The sequence below is a fragment of the Leuresthes tenuis genome, unplaced genomic scaffold (assembly GCF_036924035.1).
Source record: "Leuresthes tenuis unplaced genomic scaffold, fLeuTen1.0.hap1 SCAF_4, whole genome shotgun sequence".
Taxonomy (NCBI): domain Eukaryota; kingdom Metazoa; phylum Chordata; class Actinopteri; order Atheriniformes; family Atherinopsidae; genus Leuresthes; species Leuresthes tenuis.
Genome location: NW_027325358.1, coordinates 3,425,296 through 3,445,423, shown reverse-complemented (window position 1 = coordinate 3,445,423; position 20,128 = coordinate 3,425,296). Strand labels below are relative to the sequence as shown.

The 20,128-nt window shown below is 45.4% G+C and overlaps 1 protein-coding gene across 2 annotated transcripts in view; it reads right to left on the bottom strand.

Annotated features, from left to right (window-relative positions):
- Nucleotides 1-3,036: 3,036 nt before the first annotated feature.
- The window catches only part of LOC140305313 (protein AF-17-like), a 28,752-nt gene continuing 11,660 nt past the window's right edge, over nucleotides 3,037-20,128 (bottom strand). For both annotated transcript variants that reach the window (XM_072384118.1, XM_072384117.1), the window contains 13 exons: nucleotides 19,639-19,728; nucleotides 18,033-18,180; nucleotides 17,155-17,949; nucleotides 16,525-16,724; nucleotides 15,713-15,830; nucleotides 15,519-15,585; nucleotides 15,230-15,369; nucleotides 10,258-10,458; nucleotides 9,986-10,062; nucleotides 9,479-9,849; nucleotides 9,256-9,349; nucleotides 6,420-6,632; nucleotides 3,037-5,194 (listed from right to left, as the gene is read on the bottom strand). In XM_072384118.1, coding sequence (XP_072240219.1) covers nucleotides 5,159-5,194; nucleotides 6,420-6,632; nucleotides 9,256-9,349; nucleotides 9,479-9,849; nucleotides 9,986-10,062; nucleotides 10,258-10,458; nucleotides 15,230-15,369; nucleotides 15,519-15,585; nucleotides 15,713-15,830; nucleotides 16,525-16,724; nucleotides 17,155-17,949; nucleotides 18,033-18,180; nucleotides 19,639-19,728 — 2,550 coding nt within the window. In that variant the 3' untranslated portion in view covers nucleotides 3,037-5,158. The remainder of the gene's footprint in view (nucleotides 5,195-6,419; nucleotides 6,633-9,255; nucleotides 9,350-9,478; nucleotides 9,850-9,985; nucleotides 10,063-10,257; nucleotides 10,459-15,229; nucleotides 15,370-15,518; nucleotides 15,586-15,712; nucleotides 15,831-16,524; nucleotides 16,725-17,154; nucleotides 17,950-18,032; nucleotides 18,181-19,638; nucleotides 19,729-20,128) is intronic.

Below are 20,128 nucleotides of genomic sequence, written 5' to 3'. Positions count from 1 at the left end.
TAAAAATAGATGGATGGCAAAAATATGATATTAAAAGTATTTTTCTGTAATTCCTTACTGTTGGCCTCTTTTTATGACATAGCTGTCCGCAGGTTCATGTGGTTTTGGGGTCCTTTTAGGCGTATTATTAGTCTTTTACAGACTTTTAAACCTTGCGTTTAATTTTTTGCTATTTCAACTGCTTTTATGATGGAATATTATAAAAACTATGGGGTGTATTGCCCTTGTGATCAGGGTGTGTTCTTGAGCTGCCATGATAAGTAACTCTGGTAATGATAAGTAACTTTCAGACCAGCCTTTTCTAGCCACTGATAGGATTTCTCAATCTCGGTGGCACATGCCATTAATCATTTGGTCCACCATGGATTTTATTATACATATTTTTTAAAAAAAGGAGCCCTTTAAACCACAACTAAGTGTTGAATTAACAACATTACAAAGTTGATTCTCAGCTGTTAGATGTTAAAACCTGTTGAACCGGACACTGACCCACCCAAGAAGCTGCAGTTACAGAAAAACACTGCCAGGTGTCGGTTGTGTGTTGCTTTAACGAGGAAATGATGCATTCAGTTGGTGAATCTGTAGGGGTTTTACATGTTTTTGTTTCTACCATCATCAGGAGACAGTGTTGACTGAATCTAAGATGCTTGCCATCTCAAACTCGTCCATGAGAAGTGAGGAACTGTTACACGCTGAATCCACTAAAAACTCACCACCAAAGAAATGCAGCACGTGCTTCTGAATATGAGACAGGAAGTCTCTACTCTTCAATACAAAAGAATCTCATTTTTTGGTTCAGAAATGTTTATTCAGCACAGAGTTTATGGATTGGTTGTGTGTTAAAGGTGTTCACTTACTTTAAGTGGACCACGAATTAATGTGAACGTCTTTTTTTCTTTTGTTGATCATGAAATACAGTAACTGTAGGGGTTATTTATTAATCTGCACACAATTAGGAAGGACCTACTGCACCTTCAGGTTCATCTGTAAGGGTGCCAAAGGTGAATGAAAGCGGGTGTGTCAGTTTTTTTTGTCTCCACAGAATAAAAGAAAGAATGGAAGAAAAGCTGCCCCCCAGGCTGCATTATGAGGTCATGACGCAGCATTCACACGTTAAAGTTGCAATTAACCATACAATTTATTCATAAAAGACCCTGTGGCACAATGAACCGCAGAAATCTACTGACTGAACATGTTCCAGACTCACCGTGGATGCGGAAACAGGCGGAAGGAGCTGCGGCAGCCTGAAGATGTGCGGGGATCCTCTCCACACTGCGGACATCAGCCGGACTGCGTTCATTCTGACGCAGATTGCGCGGATCAATCAGAGAGGATGCGTCTTCTTCTGCTTCCTTCACGCAGGTGATCACACAGCTGCTTCCAGAGACTTGAACTCTATCCAGTGAAACTTTCGACTTGTTACAACATGGCTGCGACGGCGCCGCTGATTGGCTGATGACTGTAAACACAGCTGAGGAGCTCCTGCTGCCTTCTGCTCCTCCTCTTCCTCCTCACGCGCTCTGACTCATCTGTTCATTCATTACTTTGACAGCTTTGTCAACATCAGGAACAAACGTGTGTAACTCTGAAAAGCGACTAAATCAAACCGGTAATTACGAACTGATCAGTTACTTCTCACATGCACACGTGAGATTTTCAATTATCTTTCTTGAGGTATTCATTTACTTATTAACACACATGTTAATGCACCTTCACCTCATAATGAGTCGCATTATCAGTGTTCCTGTGGACGGATTATAAAACATCAGGTCCCTGAGTACAGAGAAGGCCCCACCCCTCATATCAAGGACCGAAGGACAAACAACTATTTTTAGTTATGTCTCCAGATACATGCACATGTACAGTGCTAATAATCATAAAACCGTTTTCCTGTGGGACGTTCTCAGTCTCTCTCATGGTTCTGGAGGAATCTCGGCCCTCTTCTCTCCAGCGTTGCTTCAGCTCATTGAGGTTTGCAGCATTGGTTTCTGCACAGCTCTCTTAAGGTCCCACCACAGCATTTCAGTCAGGCTGAGGTCTGGACTCTGACTGGACCATTGCAACACCTTGATTCTTTTCTTTTTCACACATTCTGCTGTAGATCTGCTGCTGTGTTTGGGATCTTTGTCCTGTTGATGAGCCAGTTTCAGCCCAGCTTTAGCTGTGGGACAGATGGCCTCACATCTGACTCTAGAATACTTTGGTATCCAGAGGAGTTCATGGTGGACTCAATGACTGCAAGGTGCCCAGGTCCTGTGGCTGCAGAACCAGCCCAGATCATCAGCCCTCCACCACCGTGCTTGACAGCTGGTATGAGGTGTTTGTGCTGATATGCTGTGTTTGGTTTCCTCCAAACGTGCTGCTGTGCATTAGGACCAAACATCTCCACTTTGCTCTGGTCTGTCCAAAGGACATTGTTCCAGAAGTCTTGAGCTTTGTTCAGATGCAGCTTTGCAAACCTAAGCTGTGCTGCCATGTTCTTTTTAGAGAGAAGAGGCTTTCTCCTGCAGCCCTTCCAAACAAGCCATCCTTGTTCAGTCTTTTTCTAACTGTGCTGTCATGACCTTTGACCTTTAACATGCTAACTGAGGCCTGGAGAGTCTGAGATGTAGCTCTGAGCTTCTTCACCTTGGGGTGAACTTGCTGGGACGTCCACTCCTGGGAAGATTGACAGCTGTCCTGAATGTTTTCCACTTGTGAATAATCTTTCTCTCTGTAGAATGATGGACTCCAGATAGTCTGGAAATGGCCTTATAACCCTTCCCGGATTTATATGATTTTGAGATTTGTTAAAGATCAGATTATTTTCTATCATGACTTGATTCGTAAACCTTAGAATTAAAGGAGAGTTTAAGTTATTTCTCACACTCTACTTGACTTTAAACTCCACACAGCAGCAGTCAGAGAAAGAAAATCCACATTTTTCTTTATATTCTTATTTTGTCAGTAACTTTGTGTTTAAAGCAACAGACTTTTGTTTCCCAGTCATTCAACATCAACAACAACTCAGTAAAATACATTTATTTACAAAAAAAGTCGTTTTAATCCATCCTTTTAATTTTACACACAAAAATATCAAAATACTTTACAGGGCTTTCAATCTTAATATCGTCAAATTTGTTTCGATCAATCCTGTCAAACAAATACACTGTACAACAACAACGTGCTTGTCCTGTTTAAAATTCAGTGCTCATTTCATGGTTTTTTTCATTTTTAGGGAACGATGCATTTAAAATGATGCATAGTTGTTACTTGGTATTCAGCGATACATTTGAGAGACGTCACTGCATTTCATGCAATTCATATCCCGATAGCTGATGTCTCTTTCAGAGCCAGGTGCTAAAATGTTGCAATACAGAAAAGATACACAGTACAACATTCATCACATGGATTATCATGGTTACCCAGACCTCAAAGCTTAAAGAATGAATGCGTTTTTACACAAACACATTCAAATTATACAACTCGTATTCCAACAAAATTTAAAAAGTACTAAATTACGATTTACAAATGGGCCGAGGCGCCACAGTGCAACATAAGAAACCGCTTCGTTCCGATCATTAGCCGATGGCGTGAGGGTGTTCGAGCATCGGCTCCCGTCTTTATCAGAGTCATCAACATTCTCCTTCTGTCACTGCTACAGTATTCATCACCAACTACTGAGCTGCTCCAAGTTCCCGGCTGACGACTACATGAGCTGCGAACGAAACAAACTGGATATCACATGTGTGGGAGATTGAGTTCGAGACTGCAAACAGAAGTGAGAAAACGTCTTAAAAGGCCGACTAGAGCAACTGAGGAGAAAAGGAACAAGTAAGCAGTCTTTACGGGACAAAGCAGGGCCAGTTGGGGGGTGTTTCAGTGCTGTAACAGGCTCACTTTGTTCCACACACTGCTGCTGCAGCGCTTTAAGAGCTGAACTCTCCTATGACACCACTGTGCAGGCTGCACTTTCTGCACCTATCTCAGTTCTCTGAAGCACAAACAACTAAAAAACGTTGTATGCCAACACAAATGTTACAATAAAAAAAATGAACAATTATACATTTCGACTGTTTAAATCATTAGTCAGCTATCAAAAGTATAAACGGGTTTAAGAAGAGTGTTTTCAGATAATAACGGACCTCTCAGTGAGCCCGGGTAAAAAACACTATGAAAGAAAGAGGACAGAGCGAGCCTTTGGGCTCCTGCTTTTCTCTGTTAATTTACCATCATTAAGGCATTATCTATTCAGTATTGCTAAAAGAACAACTAGAGAGTTATCCATGTATGAACGGAACACAAAGAAACTTCAGGACAGAGTGCAAAATACTCACAAATCAATAAACCTGTTAGTCCCTAGCGGCCTACGTATAAGATACTGTGTTGATGGCTAATTTGCTCTGTTAGCTTCTAACATGCAAAGTGCGCACTTGTTCAGGAAAAGCAGTTCTTTTTAAAGTTTCCAGAAGTTTGGTTTGGTCTGCTTAATCTCGACAGCAACTGGAAGGATAAAAAGGTCTGTAGAAACTCCGGTGGTGGTTTTTGGTGGGTGTCTACATCCACAGAAGGCTGTTGTGGTAAGAAGTCTGCACTAAATAACAGCGGAGAACAGCTGGCAGAAGGTTTGAGGTAATAACTAGCTTAATGATGGATGCCACTAACAACACATCAACGTGACTATAATTATCTCTACGTGAGAAGTTGCAATGTATAGAAGACTTGGAGCGGAGAACACAAAGGGAAGACGAAATATCGAGGAAGACGACTGAGGTTGCTAAAAGTGTCAGAGTTTTGTTTTCCTCTGAGCGACTGGTGAAAGCGGCGGGGAGGGAGATTACGAACGGTCAGTGCTTGAGGAGTCAGACAGAGAGTCTGACCTTCAGTTCAAACAGCTCCTGCTCAGGTTCTGCCTTCATCAGCAGCTGCGTTGGTCGAGCTAACAAATTAGTGCAATTTAAAAAGATACCACTGTATCAAAGCTCTCTGAAAGCTGCCTACAAAAAAATAAAACCGTACGAAGAACTTCTGATATCAAGAATATGAAAACACGACAAAGTCCACCTTGACGTCCTGTTATACATTCATGGAAGTTTGTCAGATGAAGATGGCAGGCGAGGGAAGTTCTTCATGGTGGTCCGTGGCGCCTGAAGTCTTCATCTGAGCCGAGTCCGAAACATCAGCCGTTCTTGTCTCCTCCCTTCTCTCCTGCAGCCTGAAAACACAATTACAGCATTTTCCTCTCAGTTCCACACCTGGAAATCTTTCGGTCACTTCACGTGGAACACCTCCGAGCTGCTTGTTAAACATCTACCCAACAAACCGTGTGACACAGACTCAATGAATTCAGGGATGGAGACATGAGGAAGAGCTTCTGCCTAAACAACATCGGCCTGCTGAGAAGCGTAAACCAATCAGAACGGCCACGCCACAAAGCTCACATCACAGGTGAGCTCCATTCACCGGACAAGCAAACAGGACGTTATTAACCGTAGAACAAAACGTGAATCCCACATGTTCCCATTAACAGGTCTGCAGAGATGAAACGAGGCTGCAGAGTGTCTCCAGAGGGTGGCGCTATGGTGCAGTCCAAGAAGCCTTTGGCCAAACAGGAAACAAACATGCAGGGGAGGGTTTTTCTCTGGGAATATCTGGGACATTGTATCATACACTGTGAGATTTAAGCTGACCTTTAACATCACGTTGCCTCCGCTGCTCGATCGCGCCGCTTTGCATTGTTAAACATAAGAAAGATCAGGCCGTATGTGACCCAACACGCCCCCCAGCTCCTGGTGCAGGCCGTGGTTCATCTCCCTTCTTGACAAATTCAAGCCCCTGATGTTAGCCTCCAAAGAGCTTAATGGAGCGGCTCCCATCTACTTGAATGCTCTTGGAAAGGCTTACATCACGACTCGGTCCCAGCAGCTCCTACAGCACGCTTCAGACCATCCAGACTCCTTCATGTGTCGCTCCACGATGGTGGGATGACCCACCGAGCGCTACCAGAACAGGGGGGTCCCTGTTCAATGAGGACCCAGCTCTTCAGAGAGCCTCTCCCACCTCTGTGCCTGCACTCTGTCTGTCACCTCTGAGGTTTCCTTCTACGTAGCTTAATGTTAGCTGTAATGTTATGTCGCTCTGGATATGTCTGCTGAACGCATGAACATAAACATTTATTGTTTTGTGAGTCTGGAACAGCTGGTCAGTCCAGGTCAGATGAGATTTTACCCCTAATGTGCATCAAGTCTTACTGAAACAAACAACTTCAAGGGAGCATATAAACATTTTTGGGGATTAGTTGCCATTAATCTTCTAAACATGAATCAAAAACGTGACAGAAAGTTTGCTCTCCCCAGAGATGAGGTGGGACTCATCTCATCAGGACTCTGCAAACAGAAACTCAGAGGATCCAAACCCAATAATGAGGCCGTGCTACTCACCCCGGGCTTGTGAAGGGAGCCGTCCTGCAGACCAAAGAGGCCGCCTCCCGGGCCGCCCTGCAGGGGTGAGGCTGTGGCTGAAGACAGGAGGTTGGGCGACTGGGAGATCATGGGTGAGCTGGGGGTGGAGGTGAGCGCTCCGGTCAGCGTGAGGCGCTGCAGCTCCCTCTGTCTCTGCTGCTGCAGCATCTGGCACACCACCACCTGCTGCTCCTGGAGGAGGGGGACACCACAGCGGGGTTATGCAGCTTCCACACAGCTGGACTGCTTTTTGGAAAGTTACTGATTACAGTCGGAACCGTTCAGCCTCAGAAAAGTGTGGAGCTGTTTAGACAGACCAGGAAGTTTGCTTTGGAGAGTAAGAGCTCATAAAAGGCCTCATGTGAGCGTTGGCTGATGCTATTCTGCAGACTTCACCATTATCATTACTGGCTTCAAATGAAAACACATTTGAATCCTCGCAGCCTTTCCAGGTTTTCCTCTGAGCTGTAGGAGTTCAGCTGTTGCCCTTCTCGCCCGTTTTAACAGGAAAAAGTGGAATTTTTCAGTTCTCTGGTGTCTTCACGGTCGCACATCACAACGACTAAACCTCACAGTCAAACAGGAAACAAACTGCTTTCTATATTTAGTGAGTGTCACAGCGCCTGGCTGCTTCCAACCCCAGCAGACTGTCAGCAGTTTGCAAGTCAAATAAGTGTTGCAAAGACTCCATTTTGTTCCTCTTATCTTTATCTTTACAGCAGTTAGGTGTGATGAGTTACAAACTGACTACATGTGATTATAAATACTGATGCAGGGGAAGTTTAGGCCAGTCACCACTGTAATGTGAGAAAATAAGGACAACTCAGACTGACACCAACACAAAGACTCAGCCCTGTAGAACCTGCACATTTTCTGCCTCTCAGAGCAGAGTTTGAACTGATCTGGAACAACTAAAACAACATTAACATCATGCAGTTGGTCTCTGCTGATGATCATTTATATCATGTGCAAACATTAGACAGGTTAACACGTGAAAACATGTCCGTGGACAGAATTAAAACCACAGAGAAGGCTCATTCAGGTGCAACTCATTCACCAAAAAGAGACCGAAGACCAGCAGCAACACAAAGTAGCTGCATGTTAGGACAAAACTTTCCAGCATGTGCTCTATCCAATAGATCTGATCTGACTTTCAGCTGCTTTTCAGTTTCTTCACATGCTTGTTTTGGAGAAATGAAGATGACAAAAGAGAGGAGACATGTTTGACAAACGGTTAAACTGCAGGGAAAACTCGGTTGGACCGCCCAACTGGACCAACCTGGCACCTGTTTACATGCACGTGAGGGGAATCAGGCTATGAAGGGAAGCTGGTCCGATGCTGCAAAACTGGACAATGTGAGAAAACATTCAAGACATTCTGCTGCTTCTGACTGTGGGAGATCCTGGTTCATGTGAATACAGCTGATTTCACTGCACAGACGTTGGCTTCGAGTTGCTTTAAAGGGGATTCTGTCAGATGAGGCCGTGGTTACAAAATCAGGATTTTATTAGAGCAGAGCGGCAGTCTGGAAACGCTTTAAGTTATTGGGCTGATTTTCAGTCCCAGTTTCTGACTAAAGAAACAGAAAAATATGTAAATGAGAGCAGCTTTATCGGAGATTCAGCTATATACACTGCTTCCATAAAAAGATGGAACTTTGGAGCATGTGCAGAGCGTCTCGACCCATTTGGATCTAGTTGAGTGTTTGCATGCAGGAGTGAAGCCCAACTGCATAATTTGTGTGTGTTAGTGCGATTTATTGTAGGAATTTGGTAAGATTAACATGTTTAAATAAGGGCCGGGACTCGATTAAAAAACATTTAACTAATCAATTTAGTTTTTGTAATTAATTAATCGAAATTAATCGCATTTTAAGCGCATATAAAAGATTAAAAAAAATATAAAAGAACAGTGAGAAGTAATTTTTTTCACATGGAATATACCATTGAATAATGACTGAATGCATAAGCTTAAGCAACAAAACATTGTTTATTTTTTTGCAAGATGGTACTTAACCAACCGTGCGCTTCCATCCATCTGTCCGTTTTTTTATTTTATTAATTTTTTAAAGCCTTTTAATGGACAGGACAGATAAAAAGAGGCAGAAAGCAGAGAGAGGGGGAATGAGACGCAGTAAAAGGCCGTCCGATGCAGGATTTGAACCTGGCTGACAGCAGCGAGGACTGTAGCCTCTTTACACGGGTCACCTGCACCATCCCATCCTTCTGTCTTTTAAAGCAACAGTTCCCATCCACAGGGCCAACCAAAGCGGTCTCAACAGCTTCTTCATTCATATTTAACTATTGTTCACTGTGGTTTGTTGTTGTCTGAAGTCATGAACGTTAGTTGGTGCTTCGGTATAATCGGTTTGCCTGAAACTCATCCAGTGAGAAACGTTCCGCGGTGCAAAAATAAGTGCGATTAAAATGCATTAATTTTAAATTTCTAACGAGTTAAAGTCCCGGCCCTAGTTTAAATGCATTTTAAATGAACAAAATAATATATTTTTTTTTTGGTGCCATGGAAACACTGAACAGCCAATCAGAGAGAACTGTCTCACTGAGACTCATTTGATTCAATATGATGAATAAGCTGAAAAATACACTGAAAAGTAAAGTTAGACAGAAGTTCCTGACTGCCGACCGTCGGCTGGGTGCAAACTCACTCTGATCTGCACACAGACAGCAGCACAAGTGTTTTATTTGGTCAAAAAGAGTGACAAACCAGACTGGGACCACTGTTAACTCTGAGGTTTCTGAAGTCGACCGCTGGGAGAAACATGAGTACAAAAAAAAGAACAGAAACAGTCATTACCGGCGTGAAGTTCTGGGACGTGAGGAACTGTTGGAGCTGCTGCTGCTGCTGCTCCATCAGAAGCTGCTTCTGCTGCTCCGACAGGAGGGAAGACCTGGAACAGACGTCAACACGCAGTCACGCCACACTTATCCGAGCTTAAAGACCAACAAAACCTCAGATCGATCCTTCAAACTGGCTGAATATGAATGCCAGGCTCTGCATGCGCAGGGCGGGTACGTACGGGCTCACACTTTTGGGGAGCTGAAAGCCCTGAGCGAGCGCCTGGGCGTTGAGTGGCGGCGGTTGGGGGCGCAGAGCTGGAAGCGCTGGCTGTGGAGGGTTCTGCACGGGGGACTGGATCACACCGTTCAGGCTGCCCAGGACGCCGTTTATGGTCAGCTGAGGACTTCCTGTAAGGGACGCCATGAGCCCACCCACCATGGGAAGAGCAGAGCTGCCGGCCTGGCTGATGCTCCCCACACCGTCAGACAAACCTCGACTCAACCCGTTCAGCAGCGGCTGGCCGAAGGAGGCGGGGCTCTGCTGAGGCGGGGGGGTGCTCTGGAAGGAGAGCGACGAGCTGCTGCGGGACGGACTGCCGGAGTGCAGCTCCTGAACGACAACAAGAGAGGAGACCTTTCAGCTCTCAGCCTGCTTTTTATCCGCCGCTGTGCCGGAGTTTGTCGCCTCTTTAATATCACTCCACTGAAAACAAAGCTCTCTCTGGAAAGGATCTACAGTTTCTCACCTCTGACGAGGTAACAAAGGAGGTGTCATTCAGGAAGCAGCTTTTGGAGAGGGGACTCTTATTGGTGCTCAGAGGGTCTACAGAAATAAGAGGCACAGTCACAGGGTGAAAACTGCAAAGTCTAACGTTGACATTCACCTCCAACGCAGCCTACGTGAACACGACTAAATGAGGTCCGAGGAACAGTGAGGGAGGGAAGCAGGTCAAAGGAGGCGGGGCAGCGCTCTACAGACACCAAAAGTCTTTTCCTATGGACGGGTGGAAATGCTCACCTTGAGTGGATGACAGGAAGCTGATCTGGGCAGACGTGTGGAGGAAGGCTTGGGCGGAATGAAGGTGAGGCTGGAAAGGCACGGCCAGCTCCGTGTTCAGCAGCTGCAGGCGCTCCTTCTTGGCTGTCAGGCTGAGGATCTGGTCCTGCAGCCGCTGGTTCTCCTGCTGCAGGGAGTGGAGCGACTGAAGCATCTCCACAACTGGAAGGAAGAGAGAGCACAAGCACGACATGTTTATGTGTTTATCAGACGCTTTTATCCAAAGCGACTTACAAATCAAGATATAACAGCTTTATAAAAAGCTAACAATAAACTACATAGAAGGAACCCAGGAGTCCGACTCTGTCAGAGGGGACAGAGTAGAGATAGGGTGCAGGCATAGAAGGAAGAGCAGAAAGATAAAGTGCAGAGATAGAGGGGGTAGGGAAGTACAAGGTAAGTGCTGGGATAGGAGATGCTCTCTGAAGAGCTGGGTTTTCAGGAGCTTCTTGAAGATAGACAGGGACGCCCCTGTTCTGGTAGCGCTCGGTAGGTCATTCCACCATCGTGGGACGACACATGAACAGAGTTTGGATTGTCTTAGGCGTGGTGTAGGAGCTGCTAGACGACAATCCTGGGACCAACGGAGGGACCCAGTTGGGACAGAAGCCTTTGCAAGAGCCTTCAAGTAGATGGAGCCGTTCCATTAAGCTCTTTGTAGCTAACATCAGGGACTTGAACCTGATGCGGGCGGCTAAGGGCAGCCAGAGGAGCTCAATGAACAGAACTGATCCAAGACCAGACGCACCGCCGCGTTCTGGAGCATCTGCAGAGGTTTCACAGCACAGGCTGGAGACCAGTTAGGAGACCAGTTAGGAAACCAGTTAGGAGAGCAGTTAGGAAACCAGTTAGGAGAGCAGTTAGGAAACCAGTTAGGAGAGCGTTGCTGTAGTCAAGGTGGGAGATGACCATGGCCTGCACCAGGAGCTGGGGGGCATGTTGGGTTAGGTATGGTCTGATCTTTCTTATGTTTAATAATGCAAAGCGGCACGAACGAGCAACCGAGGTAACGTGATCTTTGAAGGTTAGTTGGTGAAGAGCTGTGGGATGTGAGCAAACTGGACAGGGACAACCAATATGACCTGTGAGAGGCTCAGAGCAGCAATCTGGACAAAGAGGCCGACTCTGAGATCTGTGGAGAAGGAACACTGTCTCCTGTCACTCCTCTCCTCGATGAGGGCTCAAACAACACAGGAGCAGATGTGTGCAGCTGTAATACCGAGACGTCTCTGCACCAGATCCACAAGAGTAAAAGAAGATGCTAACTTCTCCAAACCTGGATAAACTGGACTGTATTTACAACCTCAGTAGACTGGAAACTCTTAGGGGAGAGGTTCGAATGGAAAACGTTAAAGTGTGAGAACAGTGACAGAAAAAGGCATCCGACAGGGAATCTGATACCAGATTAATACGGTTTGAGGATGAGGGGAACACAAACAGGTGTAATTACAGATGTAGATGAATGCAGTGCCGGAAGGTGCAGAGACAGCAGAGGCAGGTGAGGATCAACTGGGATTTCTGTGGGAATTTGGTCCTTTTTAAAGCAGGCAGAGATTTTAAGCCTGCAGGTGAAAGTAAACAAAGACGTAGTTTCCTTAGATTTAATCTTCTATATTTAAAAAGTCATAAATAAGGATTTGCATAAGCTGGACTGCTTACTGACACTGTAAAGGGACCCGAAGTATACATTATGATAGAAAGTCCTGCTTTTTCTGCATGTTCACAGGTATTTAGCATCACAGGAGGAAGGCTGAGTCCTCCGCAGAGACTTAACAGGGCTTAAATATCTGTGGGCATCACGCATAGTTTCCCAAAATACTGCAAATGCAGAACTTACAAAGCAGGAGGTAATGGGTGTCTCATTCAATAAGGTTCAGCCAACATGTCTGTGGCTCAGAAAGCAGGAAGAAATGCTGAAGAAAGACCGACTTCCATCCTGGAAAGCGCTCAAGCGCCGTCTGATGCCGCTGCTCTGAGTAAGAACCTGAAGGCGTCATCAGGTCCGAGCATCCGAGGCCGCAGCCTCGATGCAACCAGGACACGTTTTGCTTTCTATGCGTTTCACACAAGCAGACTTAGTCTGGCATGCGTGTGTTTCAGAGCTCAGCTGTGTTGTGGATACAAAGGAAATGAGGCGATGGTGAGGGTAGACAAGATGGAAGATAAAAGTGCCTCCTGTTGATGTAACAGCAGATGAAATGTGATAAGGCTGCAGCTACAGGCTCAGGTAGCTCATCCAGCCCTATAGACCATGCAGCTCCAGCCTGGAAAAGTCTTCTTCTGCAGCAGATGGACACAAATGCAGACAACCATGAACTAAATGCACTAAAAAAGCAGAAATCCGGAATAATAGAACTGGTTAAACGTGTCTCAGAGAGGTGGAAACATCTGAATTTAGTTCAGAGAAGTTGGAGGAAAGCATCAAAATACAAGCGAAAGGAAGGAAAACAGCGCTGAGAGCTGAGGTGTGACGTGTTTTCACACTTCTGTTCTCCACGATCACACGAGCGCTGCACAGCTCAGGCAGACGTTTTCCTCTGTTGTTCAGGATGAATTTACATAGAAACTGAGCGGCTCTAACCTGAGGTAACCTGGGTTATTTGAAACCTCGCAGGCAGCAGATGGATCCATTTTTTTTCTTCCACGGTGACTGAAGGAGGAGGAAATAATGGAATTCTCTGCCACAGGAAATCTTTTTTCCCTGTAAAACACTTCTGTGTTATTAGATATCAGGATAAATTAGCTATGGCCGAACTATCACTCGTGCACAGGGGAATATCTGCGGCGAAAACAGAACCAGTAACCTGCACCAGGCTCTCCTTTAGTCCGCATTCAGAGGTGCTGCACCCCCACACAGGTGTTTCCACTTATTCGGGCTGATTGGGCCCCTGCTCGGGTTGAAGTTAGACAGAAATATGCAGGAAAATATCAGAGGTCGCACAACTGAGGCTGTGTCCACATTCGCTGCTTTGTGTGATCCAAAGTCATTAAAGGCTTCATCGATCTGATGAAGCAACAACGTTCAGGGAGCCCAGGCAGGCTCCCATAAAGTGATGTATCACACAAAAGAAAGGGATTTCACTTCCTAGATTAGGAATTCAGTAACATCTGCTCTATGTTTCCTAAATGATCTGGGCTGCTGCAACATGACCAGCATCACAGACAGAGCATTAACACACCCCTTTTCTTCACTTCTGCCATGTTGGAACAATCACAAGTAATTGCAAGTCTCAGGGTAACAACACATATGTGCAGTCATGCAAAAAGAAAGAACATCTTCTTCCAGTTCGAATGCTTTATGGATCAGAACAAAGTGCCAAACAGGTCTTAAAAAAGGTCAATTCAACCTCAGATGAACACATGATATATTACACTGTGTCATTATGTACTGAACAAAAGCTGAGACGAAACACAGAGGCAGTGTGTGAAAAGTAAGTGAACCCCACTGCTTCCACAGGAATTAAGAGTGTAAGCCAGCTGCTGCTGATCAATGCTCTGATTAACTGAACATCAGTCAGTGTGAGCAAGGGTTATAAGGCCATTTCCAAACTATCTGGAGTCCATCATTCTACAGAGAGAAAGATTATTCACAAGTGGAAAACATTCAGGACAGCTGTCAATCTTCCCAGGAGTGGACGTCCCAGCAAGTTCACCCCAAGGTGAAGAAGCCCAGAGCTACATCTCAGACTCTACAGGCCTCAGTTAGCATGTTAAAGGTCAAAGGTCATGACAGCACAGTTAGAAAAAGACTGAACAAGGATGGCTTGTTTGGAAGGGCTGCAGGAGAAAGCCTCTTCTCTCTAAAAAGAACATGGCAGCACAGCTTAGGTTTGCAAAGCTGCATCTGAACAAAGCTCAAGACTTCTGGAACAATGTCCTTTGGACAGACCAGAGCAAAGTGGAGATGTTTGGTCCTAATGCACAGCAGCACGTTTGGAGGAAACCAAACACAGCATATCAGCACAAACACCTCATACCAGCTGTCAAGCACGGTGGTGGAGGGCTGATGATCTGGGCTGGTTCTGCAGCCACAGGACCTGGGCACCTTGCAGTCATTGAGTCCACCATGAACTCCTCTGGATACCAAAGTATTCTAGAGTCAAATGTGAGGCCATCTGTCCCACAGCTAAAGCTGGGCTGAAACTGGCTCATCAACAGGACAAAGATCCCAAACACAGCAGCAGATCTACAGCAGAATGTGTGAAAAAGAAAAGAATCAAGGTGTTGCAATGGTCCAGTCAGAGTCCAGACCTCAGCCTGACTGAAATGCTGTGGTGGGACCTTAAGAGAGCTGTGCAGAAACCAAAGCTGCAAACCTCAATGAGCTGAAGCAGCGCTGGAGAGAAGAGTGGCCGAGATTCCTCCAGAACCAGGAGAGAGACTGATAACGTCCCACAGGAAACCATCACTGCAGCTCACTGCTGCTGAAGCTGCTGGATCAGGGGTTCACTTAGTTTTTGATGATGACACAGTGTAATATGTCCTGCGTAGTTGCATAAAACTAATTGTAAGCTCTGGTAAGAACCAGGTTTTCATTGTTTCACATGAAAAGTACAGAAGGATGAGAACTCATCTCAGGAGAAGCAACTATGGGAATAAAACATTTGGGTGTCAGAAGATTTAAAACAAAAGGCTGAGCAACAATGGAGAATTAAATCAGGTCCATGTGTGGAAATAAAAGGAGCCAAAAATAGATAAGAAAACAAGTGTCGGCAGAGAACAGAACAGAAATGTCACAGCGCGCTGTTTTCTGTCACAGATACACTCATCATCTCTGCATAACAGCAGCTTGCAGGTAAGCAGGACTGAGCTTAGCATCTTTATCATGACTCATTTCCCCTCTGACGACATTTTAATTTGCCTGGAGGACCTGAGGAGCTCAAAGCTCATTCCATCCCATCAGCTGGTGCTCTGGGTGTAAAAATGAACTCACTGTTGACTCCCATCTCTCCGTTGCCATGCTTCTCCAACAGCAGCTCAATGTGGGAGCTGGCGTGAGGGACGTTCTCGGGCCGGGTTCTGCCCAACCCGTCTCTCTGGTCAAACAGAAGAGGAAGACAGCTCGTGGGAGACCTGCACGAGGAGAAACACAGAACATGTGGCCTGGTTTTACCTCTAATCCTCTCTGGCATTCTCCTGGTGATAATAATGACGTTTCTTCGGTGGTGAAAGATGTTTTCACATGACTTCTGAGACTTTAAATGAAAAAGACAAAGACGTACTGCGAGGACAGACTCTCTCTCGGCGAGTTTCCCTGACACGGGAAGCGGCAGTCATCGAGGTCAGACTCTGCAAACAGACACAAACAGTCATTAGCTCCTGCTTATGAAAAAGCAGAACCACGTTCGCTCTGCAGCATCAGCAGATTTAAAGTGAAATTCAGAGAAAAGACGGAGTATCTGTGGCCTGGGATCACCTGGCAGTGAGGTCTGGGCTTGGCTCAGTAGTGGTGGCAGTGTCGGGGCGGAGGACAGACAACTGGAGAAAGGCTGAGAGGAGGTCAGGCTGTAGGAGCTGCTGGAACCAGGATGGACCTACGAGACAGTGAACACCAACATCAACATCTGCAGGGTGGAAAACATCTGTTCAAAGAAGAAGGGAGTTTAATACTCGTTGCTCCTTCTCCTCATTCATCCTCTGACCTGTGTGACCATCATAAATCACACCGGGCTGTTTCTCCAGCACTCACTGACAGCAAGTCATCCATTTAACAAAGAAAAGCAGTCGCCCAAACTGTCAAAACTCATCTTAAAGTCCTAATTTACAACATATTTAAGAAGGAAAACAGCAGCAGCTTCTCGCTGAGTGACTAAATATGACTTTGCTGCTCTTATCAGAACTCACAGCTTCTCTACTTCTGCTCATCTCACGGTTTGTTTTTCAGAAGCCGTCTCTTTCCGGCACTTAAAATTCAACCTTTTACGGTTAAAAACACCACCACAGAATGAGATTTATGTGGTCTGAGAAGCTGAATCGCAGTTTTCACTTTGAGAACTTTGTTTTGATCGGAGATGTGTGAAATTCGTCAGGTTTCCATTAGCTAGCAAAACAAGCCTGAAGCAGCCTTCCATCATCAGAGGGTGGCGTTACAGACCAAGCAGTTAGTCACTGCACTGCTGAGCTGAGCTGCTAGAAGAGAGCAACGTGGACAGATGCTGGGATAAAACATCTGGGGCACTTCTGTGCAGGCAAAGCTGAAGGAGCCCGAGTGAAGCCTGTCTGACGTACCTGTGTGCTGGAGCCGGCGTTGACTGACGGAAGAGACAGCGAGGAGATGTGGGATGAAAGAAGTCCTGAAGAGAGAGGGGTGCTACACATCCCCCCCCCCAGGGACAAGGAGGTGCTACACACCCCTCCACCCAGGGACAGAGGGGTGCTGCAGACACCCCCACCCAGCGAAAGAGGGTCCTTGAGACTGGGGTAGATACCTTAGTGACACAAACGTGAGACAGAAAACCGTGAAAAAAGCGTTTTTTTCTGATGAGAAGTTGCAGCACGAACATGTGTGACACCCAAGGGTTTGTGGGACTTAGAAAGTAGGTCAGGAAATGTGCAGCTCAGACAGAACACAGTATCTAGGACAATATCTCTGCCCAACACAGACTGAATGAATCCAAAATATAAACTCGTGACTGGGTTCGTTTGACCTGCTGGGTTATTTCCTCAAGCAGCTTGTTCTAAATCGCTGTGAGGCCCTGATACTCAGATAAGCCGGAGTGTGTCATGGAAACGTTTCAACACTTTAGAGTGGAGCTGCAAATGAGCAGCGCAAACAGATAAGTGTGCAGTTTTCTTTCCTCCGCACACACACACAGGAAGTGGGAGGGCCACCACACACGCCCACTCGCTCAGACTCACCGGAGCCCAGCAGCGAGCTGCCGCGGCTCGTGGAGAAGCTCCCGGCGGAGGTGGAAGAGAAAGAAGAGGAAGAGGAAGAGGTGGTGGTGGGAGGAAGTGAGGGGAAGGCAGGGTGCGGCAGGGATGTCGGGCTCGGGTGGAGTGAGGAGGTTAGTGCTGGGGGAGGAGGCGCTGTGTGGTGATGGTGGTGGTGATGATCCTCCTCCCTCCTCTCTCGGTTCTTGCTCCCCCTCGGGCGGCCCGGGCCGTGGCGGCTCTTCTTGTTGCCGCGGTGCCTCCTCTCGCGGGGCAGCAGGGGGGGCGTGACCTTGTCCTTCTGGTCAGCCTCCTCTAGAACAGGTGGCGTGCTCAGCTGAGACGGCTTGCAGTGAGATTTGGAGGGCTTGTAGTCGCCGGAAGATGAAATCTTGCGGATCTTGGTACTGCTGCCCAGCCCCGATGAAGAGGTGATGCGCATGATGGACCCGAAGGTGGAGATGGTGACCTTGTTCTCGAAGGGGCTGGAGTTGCCCTCTGACCTGTCATGAGTCTGTGACCCTGGTAGTGGGCCATCAGCGGGGGTCAACGCTGGTGGCTTGTGGTATTTACAGTCCTCCTCCTCCTCCTCCTCCTCCTCATCTTTGTCATCTTCTTTCTCCTCCTCCTCCTCCTCCTCCTCCTCTTCCTTCTCGTGGACCGCAGGCCTCCGGTGGCGCTCCTTACGCTCCTCCCCGCTGTGGTCGTCACCTCCGCGGTCACGCTCCAGGCGGGAGGAAGATGAGAACTGATGGAAATCTTGAGTGGCCGACAGCGAGCCTCCAGGAGAAAAACAAACTTCCAGTCAGACACAAACACTGAAAGCTACTGCAGCTACTGTAACGGCAGGCCTCAGGCGGTACCTGTGTTGAACGGGCTGGAGGAGCAGGAGGAGGAGGAGCAGCTCTTCCCAGTGTTTCCTGTCTTCTTACTGCGGTGACCATGACTGTGGGAGCTCAGCTTCTTGGACTTCCCCTCGCTGTCTTTGCTGCTGTGGTGACTGGAGGAGATCTGCACCAACACAAGCAGGTCATCAACGAACCTGACTGCACATATCAACTGGGGCTGCAGCGATACACTGATCTCACGATGCGATACGCGACATTCAGCCATCGATTTGATTTTATACGATTCGATACAATTTAATACGATTCGATACGATTTAATATGATTTAATACAATTCGATACAATTTAATAGGATTCGATGCGATTTAATAGGATTCGATTTAATACAATTCGATACGATTTAATATAATTTGGTACGATTTAATATAATTTGATACGATTTAATACGATTCGATACAATTTAATAGGATTCGATACAATTTAATATGATTCGATGCGATTTAATAGGATTCGATACGATTTAATATAATTCGATACGATTTAATACAATTCGATACGATTTAATACAATTCGATACGATTTAATATAATTCGGTACGATTTAATACAATTCGATACGATTTAATACAATTCGATATGATTTAATACGATTTAATATGATTTAATACAATTTGATACAATTTAATACGATTCGATATGATTTAATACAATTCGATACAATTTAATACAATTCGATACGATTTAATACAATTCGATACGATTTAATATAATTTGGTACGATTTAATATAATTTGATACGATTTAATACGATTCGATACAATTTAATACGATTCGATACAATTTAATAGGATTTGATGCGATATAATAGGATTCGATACGATTTAATATAATTCGATACGATTTAATACAATTCGATACAATTTAATAGGATTCGATGCGATTTAATAGGATTTTTATACGATTTAATATAATTCGGTACGATTTAATATAATTTGATACGATTTAATACACATCATTTTCTGAAAGATTTTAAAGGGACAGTGTGATTTGACATGAATCGTCGCTGATTGGACAGTGGTCCGTCCTTTGAACCATAAGAACAACACCGCCAGACAAACGGAAACAAACAAACATGTCACAAACGTGTCTTCAGCGTACGCAGACTCAGGTTTATATTGTGAATATTACATCATCAACCTGCTTGTTTTACTTGCTAAATACCATAAACACAAATCCAAATTCTCTAATCACAAACCATCTTTTTTCATTTTTGAGGAGCTCAAACAATAAATTACAACAATCCTACATTCAATAAACAGAAAAACCATTAAAACCACTGAGCTATGCACTTTATATAACATTTTTATTAACTAATTTATCACTGTTTTATATTATGTTAATGTTCTGTGTTTTCACTCATTGTAACGTCTGACTTTTCAATTAAGTTTGCTAAAAAAAGATAAAAATAAAATCGATACTTTATCGGGAAACAAAGTATCGATATATAGTATAGTATCGCGGTATCGATAAAATCTCCCAGCCCTAATCTCAACATTTATAACCGTGACTGATGAGGAATTCTCTTCATAACCCGCAGCGACTCACTGGGTCGGATCTTTTTACCTTTTCTATGCTGCTCGTGGTCATGGAGGAGCTCATGTTGTCAGAAGACTTCTTGTGCCGTTCTTTTTGCCGAATCTTGTCCTTGTGACTCTGGAAACACACACACACACGTGCACTTTTCACCAAGAGGCTGTGGGACAGAACTTTAGATATAAAACACTGGAGGCTTCGCTTTGCCGCTAATGTTCCTCGCCGTTCTCTCAGAAAGTAACGGAAAGAGCCAAGGAGCGTGCACGAGATTTGCTGAGTGACTGAACTGTGCACGAATAACATATTAAACCTGATAGAGTCTCAGTTTTGTTACAACATGTCATATCAGCATGACAATTCTTCAAGTCTCTCCATGTTTAAGTCTGCTGAACAGGGAGTGTTACGCTCCTGATGCTTTAACTGAAGTATAGCAACCGTGGAACTGCTTTCAGCTGCAGAAAAAGATGCTTACTTCACCACCTCCACTGTCATAGTTACAGTTTTCTCATGTTTGTGCCGT